Here is an 8,792-nt window from a genome sequence, read left to right as displayed (position 1 = left end):
AGAGCATGGGAAGCTGGAAAGTCCTTGACTAGTGTAAGCACTGCTCAGCAACAACTAAAACATCGGTGTGTTATCAACATTATTCTCAGACTAAATCAAAACCACAGCACTGTACCAGCTACTAGGAAGGAAATTAACTCTATCCCAGCCGAAACCAGGACAGTAAGAAAAATTTTTCCTTATACAGCATGAAATACCATAACAGTAAAGCTGTGACATGGGAAGGGCAATGATTGAGGCTGTGGTCACACTAGCTGGCAGAAGCTCTATATGCCTTCCACTCTGCCTTCTTGCAATATTCTCCAAAATCATAAGATTTCCAGCCACAGACACCTCAAGCATTCTCTGAGCTTTTGACTGATGACAGGAAGCATTTAGGGCTTTGCATGTTTACAATTTGACAGACAACCTCCCCAAACCAGGCAGACAGCATCCAGCTGAGGACACAGCCTGAGCTTTTATCGGACATCATGGATCATCTTCACCACTGAAGTAGTAAGTAGTACAACTGTCTTGAGAGAGTTATATTATGCTACCCCACCTTCTTCTGCTCTGAATTCAGCTCTTGGTGTTACTTGTGGCTATAATCACTGCTAGTCTGGGGACTGCTGCTCAGCCTAAGAAAAGGAGAGAAAGGATTCAGAGGAGATTGAGCAAGCCATATCAGAGCGGAACACGTTACAACTGACCTTCTCTTATTGCTTTCTCCACCTCAGAGGCATTCTGGAGCTCTGTGCTGATGTGGCGGTAACAAATTTTCCCTTTCCATTCCTGGGTGGCAGGTATTCTTTTCAGTTTAAGTTCCAAGGGACATCGAGTAACAATACCTGCAGCAGTTCCAAAGACAGAGGTAACTCTCTTAGCAGTTGTTATGTATGATACACAGCCATGGACTGTGTAGTGTACACAGGGTTGCCTAATACTTGCACAGAGACACAGAAATGTTCCAAGAGACATTGCCAAAGGGCTCTCGTCTGACTTCCCACTCAGAGTAGGACTGTCACCGGCACTAGCTGAGGTCCGCCATAGCTCTGTCCAGCCACATCTCGTCTTGCAAACCTCCAAGGATGGAGATTCGCACCTCTCTGGGTGACCTGTTTCAGTGCTGCACCTACATTCTATGAAAACCTTATCTTCAAGTCCATCCTGAAAGACTAGATGGTATTCTCAACTTATACAGAACTTGCAGAACCTATACTTGCAGAACTTATATATGCGTGTACAGACACACACACACACACACAGAGCTGGAAAGTGAATCTTCTTGAGCTGCAAAGTCTTCCAACAATCTTCTCTGACTTAAATAACATCCAAGGCACATGTTTGTAAGTAAAGACCTTTGTACATTTTTTGCCAAAAAAAGGTATCTGTAAGAAAATCTTGTTAAAAAAACCCAAACCAATCCAAAAAGCAAATTTCAAAACTAGTCTTCCATGTGAAACTGATACTCTGCTGCACTACTCTTTGCTGGGAAATGCACAGAGTCAGCTGATGCCACCTTTCAGTCTGTCCACAGTTTGGGGCAAGTACGCGACGCTATATTCTTCTTACTCCTGGTCTCTTGAGCACCCAGAACATGTGCCTTGTTGGAGTTACCCTGCACATCCATTTCTTCTACTGGAAACCAGAGCTGAGAAGGCCCCTGGAGCTTCACAATTTAGATATAGTCTCAGTCATGGAGTTACCCAATCCTGGACCAAAAAAATAAAAAAAGAAAAAAATCCCTTCCACCTCATCAAAGTGAAATTCAGGTGAAAACCTGAGAAGGCGAATTCTTACCATTGCCCCTAGGAAGAGCAACACCAGACAGGGCTTCTAGGACAGAGCTTTTCCCAGAGCTCTGGTCTCCGATCACTGCGATTGCGGGCAAAGACAGGTCTTTTTCTATTCCGAGACCTCTTAAGCTGTCGATGAGATCAATGCAGGGTCGGATCTTTTCCTCATATTGGTTGTACAAGGTATGTTCTGCTGCCTGCTGGAGTTAAACTTACAATGAATTTTCTGTGATTTTAAAATAAGTTGTTTCCACAAAAAAACCCTTTTAGGCATCTTTCCCAGCTCATCATTCTCTACTAAACCTTATGTACTGGCATCAAGCTGTGCTTCATACCACTGTGCATCCTTGCACCTCCAGATTAAAAATAGGTGTCTGTAAATACAACAAAATCAGTTGAGGTTGGCTCAGTGACCATCCTTAGTAAACATACCAAACTTTGTAAGCTATCCTGAGAAGGTAAAGAGTAAAAGGAGACCTCGTTACTAAGTGTGCTTTGTTAATTTATTTTGTTTAATAACTGCCAATTTCTTCCACTCATCTACAGATGTACTGAAGTATGTGTATGCATATGAAGACTAGTCCCAGTAATAAGAGAATTTAGTATAAAATACTTTATTAAATCTTTGTTTTGAAGCTTGAAGATTTAGTTTGTGCGCAGACACCAAAAGTGTTCTGCTGTAGCGTCCTTAACAGGTGGCTAAAATCTTTTAGATCATCATGGCTCTTCTTTCTTTGCCTCATTTTAGGCTAGGGTAAAGGATGAATATGAGTGATTTGTTTTACATGACTGATTATTGTCATTTTTTGGTTTTGATACATGTGCCAGATACTAACACAGGCTCTTCATTTTCATGAGAACAAACTGAATAATTTCCAGCCCTTTACAAAACTGGTCCACCTGCTGTTAAATATGCCCAGCTAAAGTGTATAAAGATCATCTTGGTCTCTTCTCCCTGTTCCTCTCTCCACATTCCAGTCTGACTGCTGCATTTAGAAATGCAATTTTGAGAACACCAATATTTTACAGACCCTAATGTGCCAGGCACATTCATACCTGATTTTTTGAAAAGAAAAATTGAAGTTTCCCACCATCACCTTTGTCTAAGAAAGCCACCTCTGAAAATATGTCTATCAGTCAGATGTATCAAACAGAGCAGACTTTTCTTTCAAGACGAGAAAGGCAGCACACATTACTGGAGGCAGGTATTTTAAAATCTTATTGGTGGTAACCCCTCCCCACTATCTTCATTATGGTGTCTACTAGCTAGTAAGTCCTAACCGTTCTCAAGGAACTTCATTAACTATGACACAGACTTAAAAACAATCCATTTTCAGTGTCAAATATTCAACACAGCTTATTATTAACCTTTCTTTATGTTTCTGTTGAAGGTAGCAGAGCCTAAAAAAATATCTCAGATTTTAGGATTTCTGTTCAACATTTGCTAATTGTTGCCAATGAAACAGATACACGTTGCATATTAAATTGGCTGCTAGGCTGCTGCCATCCCCTTTTTTACACCTGCATTTTTTATGCCTGCAGATTAATTGCAGGTACCTATCTTCCTAGCTGCACAAATGACTGCTTGGCCCTGATCCCAAAAGTACTCTTCTGCTTAGACCTAACAAGTGCAGATTGCCCAAAGAGGCAAGGGAATTCATTTTGGAGCACAAAGTGAAACACAGGAGTAACAGTGGGGAAGATCTATGCCCTCTTCTGGTATCTGCCTTACCTTGTCCTGTTCTCCGTAATACTGTTTCTTCAACTCCTTCTGCTCATAGTTAGGCTTTCTCTCAATGTTCTCCAACATTGGAAGTCCTTCATCTTCTAAGTCTGGTGGGAGAGGTACTGCAAAAGCTTCTGAAGATGGTTGTAAGGAAGGTGATGCAAAACCATTGTTCTCCAGGGCAAGGTTGGGTCTTTTAGTGGAGGCTACACTCTTCTTATCCATGGTCGGTTGATTTTTTGGTCTACCAAGTAGATTGTCTGTAAGTGCTTCACTAAATAGTGATTACTGTCTGGTCCAACCACTGTTTTGTACAGCTTCTGAAATCAAACATGGGGCACTGAGTGACTCCAGCTTGCAACTGTGATCATAGCGGAGAAAATCAAACACCACTTTTATTTACTGATTCAAACCCTCAGTAGATATCAAGTGCCACAGCTCTTTTCAAATCACTAAAATTGCTCTCCAGAGGATAGACTTGAAACACTTCTCCCTACCTCTTTTACGCTTTCTTCGTGTTTTCAAAAAAAGAAGTTGCCACAGAGCAAACGAGTATTTTTTGGGGGGGCAGGGGGGGAATTACATCAGTTTTTGCAAAAAGCCAGTTTTCCTCAATGAAATATTTTGCTGAAAGGTGTTTTGAGAAGCTCAGTCAGTATGGCAGCTGCTGGGCATGGTTGGAGAGTGTGTGCGAATGCTTAACCAGTCACTTGGGGTCAGGAGTACAGGGCTGTGTGGCTGCACAAGGAGAGTCTACATGGGTGGGCCACCGGCAATGAGAGTAGGACACACCAAGCCATAGTCTGCTATGCGGCCAACTCACCTCTCTTGCGGTGGAAACACTTGACAGAGGCAAGTCTTACACCTATTTTAGAAGCTCAGTATCTCATTTCCCCCCTCTATAGTTTAAAACCCTTTCTAAAAAGTAGACTTTGCTTGACATGATGTTAGAGAAGGGAAAACTAGGAGACTTTTTATTTTCTTGTTCAGCTTTTCTTTATGTAAAAGTTTTGTTGAGGTATTTCCTATGGGTGACTGAAGAAACTGGAGGCTTTTGATGTGGCGTTTTCCAGGGAAAGTGATTTCCAGAGAGAATGATTTAAAGAAAAAACCCCCAACAGTATTTTTTCAAAGCTAGATTTTTTTTAACCTCCTCCCCTGCCAAAAACAAGATCTGTTTAACTCAAACACTTGGGAAAATGAATTAGGAGAAATACATTTTTGCTTGAAATAACTTCCTGTTCTTTTAATTTTTTGGTTGAATTAAGTTTACAGGTTTTCTAATTTAGGCAGAGGTCAAAACAGGATGATCAGACACAACATAAATTATACTTTCAATGTGTACTTTCAATGTGTAAAGCAAGTTAGAAAAAAAAAAGATTAATTCCACACTTGCTATTCACTCTTCCTTTTTAATAAAGCAATATGATTTTTTTTAATAGATATTCCTGTCTCCTTTTATCAAAATAAAAAATAAATGACTATGGGGAAACTTCTGAATTTTGACCAGCAATAAAAGATGACTAAGCTACTTTAGTTTCTTTATAGGTACTCATTTTACAGTTCCCTCATCTTTCTCCACACATCTCCTTTCTTTAATATTTCAGTATGAACTTTTTTCTCTTTCTGTTAATGAATTATAAGATTTTTCTTCCTTGAATGAGGACTCAGTGCTTTATCTGCAACAAACACATATTCCCCATTCACTGGCCACCAGGTTCTTTTGTGATTTTCTGTTGCTTCAGGAAATGATTTACCGATAATGTTTCTAACAGTAATCCCTTTTATTGCCTCTCCCATTCTCTACCTGCCTTCCAATTTAGTGGAATGAACACTTTCTGTAAATTTTTAATTTAACGTAAATATTACCCAGGAACGATTTTCCGTCCCTTTTACATTATTATTTATATTCATTTGGCCGTGTTCAGAGTTATTCATGTACTGGTTCTAGCATATGGCTTCCTAAACATGGATGTGTTTCCTTCAGAAAGAGGTTCTACAGCAAGCTTTAGCCATCCTTATAATGAATAGGATGAAATGCAAAAATAGTGTAGTAAGGCCACCAGGAAAAACAAAATGAAAAGAAAAAGAAAGATCTTGCAAGATAAACTTGTGACATGTGGGAAACTGAGACTTAAGGAGTCTGACAAAAAAAGTGACAACTTTGAAATATTTTAGTGCAAGGGCTCTATCTTACCACATACCTAGAAGGCTTTTTAGCTAGGTCTACAGTGCAGACCACAGCGTGTGCACACAGATACACAGGCTAACAAAGATACCTACAGTAAGCAGCGGAGTAAATCAGCATGCATGGATTTCTGGGGCTAGCTGGCTATTCTCCACCTGGACCTGGAAAAGGTTAGATAGGTTGGTGCAACCCTTCACTGTGCCATGCAGGCATAGTGATTTCTTTGTGTACTGAGCCTTGACAACATCAGATGAAAGAAAGAAAGAAGGAGAGGGGGGAAAAAAAGAGCTGCAATTTTTAAGTGCCTTTCTAAAACTGGCCAGAATCCACATGCGAAATGTGACACCTGGATGACGTGCTGATACTGAAAGTCTGATAACACCCCTCTCGCCAGACCTGCCCCTGCCTCTGTCATCGGGATAATATTGGTTTCCTTGAACCTTACCTGTAGATGTTTGCCTGCCTGTGTGTCGGAAACCTCCCCCGGCACAGCACGAAGTGCTGCGCTACACATCTGCACGAAGCACCGACCTGCTGACGGTCCTGAAGAGTTGCCTCATTTTTCTCTAACAATCCTGGCTTTGCATCTCGAGGGGCAATAACAAAATCCACTATCAAACCCAAAGCGCAAAGCTGTGGTGCTGAACCCACACAGCTCTTGCATTTATTCACTCTTGTGTTCAGCCAGAGGAGCGCACGGACTTCTGCCTGACGCATCCTGAGACTTCAGGCTATTTGGGTAAACTACAGTCTCTGGGTTGTACGTTTATTAATTCTAGCTGTCTTCTCAGAAAAAAATGAAGCAATGCAAAGCTTATGATGCTACACATGAATACTGCCAGCTAGACCATGTTGCTGAACATGGCCCCCCCACAGTACATACTTTAAAAACTGTGTTCCAATGTAAATGCCATCTCTCAGTCATCTCCCTTTAAAGAGGAAATAATACTAATGTCTTTTCTTTTTCCCCACCCCAGAAAACAACAAATCCTACTCCTGGCAACCTTGTTTCATCACACTTTAGGCTCTCATGCAGCCTTCTCACATGCACCTATTAAAAGGAATGAAGATAACAGTCAAAAATTGCATGATTATTTTTAGAAGAAGGAAAAGAGAAACTTCTACCTGTGTAGTGTCCAGTAGCAAGGAGAAGCAGTAACTTTTTTCCAACTTCTGGGGCTTTTTTATTTAGAGGCTCCACCTACACACTGTGACAAGAATCAGAAGAAATGAAACCAATTCTGACATGAAAAGGTACTGACTTCATCATAGCTCTAGAAATAATATGCAATGTTTTGTTTTTTTTTTAATTTCCTTATGCACCAGCCCGCTTTCCTCCTGTTGTTCATCAGAGGGCAGAAACGAAACTCCTCACGAGCACAGCTGCCCGCCTCCTTGCTTGGCTGCACTGCGCCGCGACAGGGGCAAATGGCAGAGGTACTTGGAAATACTGCCTGTGAGCAACAACCCCCCTTTCCTCCCCGCCAAAAGTCAGCTCACCGAGTCAGTTCACTCACACGTGGGGCAAAAATAGCCGGGTCGAGCGGAGACCGGGCAAGCTGCTGTGCCTCGCTCCCTCCGGGGCTGCCTGCCGGGGATGTTGGCCCCACGCCAGCCGGGGGACCCTTCCAGCCTCCTCATCCCTTCATGCAAAAAGCAAGCGGGTGAGGGCTCCCTCCACAAAGAGAGGAAGTTTTTTTTTCCACCTCGCGACGAGACTTTCCAGCCCCAGCCAGGGTGGCAAGCCGTGCCACCGCTCCCTGGGGCTGAGCCTTTGCTGTCAGAGGCTGCGGGGCACGGCTGCGGTTGCTGAACGTGGGCAACAAGGAAGCAAAGTGACACACAGTGTGATTTATCGGTGTTACGCACCGCTTCAGGGCAGTCGAGGTCTCGAGCTGTTTCTCAGGTCCTTGCGCTGTTTTCTCAACGTTACCGGGTGAGGATGCTCCCTCTTCTGCTGTCTTTGCTCTCCTGCCCTCATTTTTTGTGTTTTTATAGGCTCTAAGCTGTTAAGCAAAATCACCTTGTTTTGTGCAGTCAGGGGCTTTGCAAGTCTGATGCAGGATCAGCCCTTATTTCTCACTTCCTCTGGTTTTGACTGCTACCTCCATCAGCCACTTTCAGTTCCTGGTGGTTCTGGTGGGTTTCAAACTGCCTTACCCTAGTCTGTGGGTCCGACCAAACAGCAGTCACAGTGTTCATTAGAACCAGGAAAAAAACCAAGCCAAAAATCCCTACAAAAGCAACCCCTGACAAAATAAATAAATAAATAAAAGTCCCACAAACAAGCCAGAACAAAAGCGAAGCCAGCAGTAATGAAACAAATCCCACAAACAACTACTAGGAAAAAGAACGCCCCAAAAAACTACACACAACAAAACATCCTGCCAAAATAAATGAAATAATCCAAACAAATAGAAGCTACAAAAAAATAAGGGGAAAGAGGAAAAAATGAAGAAAAATATCCAAACTGGTGTAAAATGAAAAGGAAAACCAAACCCTTAAGCTGCTTAAAAATTGTTTGACTCAGGAGGATAAACATAAATTGGCAAGGGAAGGGCGCTCATTTTAAGTCTCTCCTCTTCAGCTGTCTCTTGAGCTCCAATCATGCAGAAGCCGAGTGGAGCAAGTAGTAATGGCATTTTTATATGTAAAAGAGAAGTTGACTGGGGCGTTGTTTCAGTGTAGGACACAGCTGGCAGGAAAGTGAGCACTTTAATCCCACAAGCCCGCTCAGTAGCTCCTTGTCCTGGTTTCGGCAGGGATAGAGTTAATTTCCTTCCTAGTAGCTGGTACAGCGCTGTGTTTTGGATTTAGGAGGAGAACAATGTTGATAACACACCCATGTTTTAGTTGTTGCTAAGTAGTGCTTACACTAGTCAAGGACTTTCCAGCTTCCCATGCTCTGCCGACTGAGAAGGCTGGAGGGGCACAAGAAGCCGGGAGGGGGCACGGCCAGGACAGCTGATCCAAACTGGCCCAAGGGAGTGTCGTTATTATTATTATTATTATTATTATTATTATTATTATTATTATTATTATTTTATTCCAATTATTAAACTGTTTTTATCTCAACCCACAAGTTTTTCTCACTACTCTTCCA

General features: G+C 42.2%; 1 protein-coding gene across 1 annotated transcript in view; it reads right to left on the bottom strand.

Annotated features, from left to right (window-relative positions):
- LOC103902089 (interferon-induced GTP-binding protein Mx) overlaps window positions 1-3,805 on the bottom strand; it is an 18,850-nt gene extending 15,045 nt beyond the window's left edge. Inside the window, exons 1-3 of the mRNA XM_009283094.2 lie at window positions 3,508-3,805; window positions 1,780-1,975; window positions 690-827 (exon numbers count right to left, since the gene is read on the bottom strand). Of these exons, the coding sequence (XP_009281369.1) occupies window positions 690-827; window positions 1,780-1,975; window positions 3,508-3,726 (553 nt within the window). The 5' untranslated portion in view covers window positions 3,727-3,805. The remainder of the gene's footprint in view (window positions 1-689; window positions 828-1,779; window positions 1,976-3,507) is intronic.
- Window positions 3,806-8,792: the final 4,987 nt, after the last annotated feature.

Source organism: Aptenodytes forsteri, unplaced genomic scaffold (assembly GCF_000699145.1).
Source record: "Aptenodytes forsteri isolate BGI_AS27 unplaced genomic scaffold, ASM69914v1 Scaffold2, whole genome shotgun sequence".
Lineage (NCBI taxonomy): Eukaryota > Metazoa > Chordata > Aves > Sphenisciformes > Spheniscidae > Aptenodytes > Aptenodytes forsteri.
The sequence above is the reverse complement of the archived record's forward strand: the minus strand, read 5'-3'. Positions and strand labels throughout refer to the sequence as shown.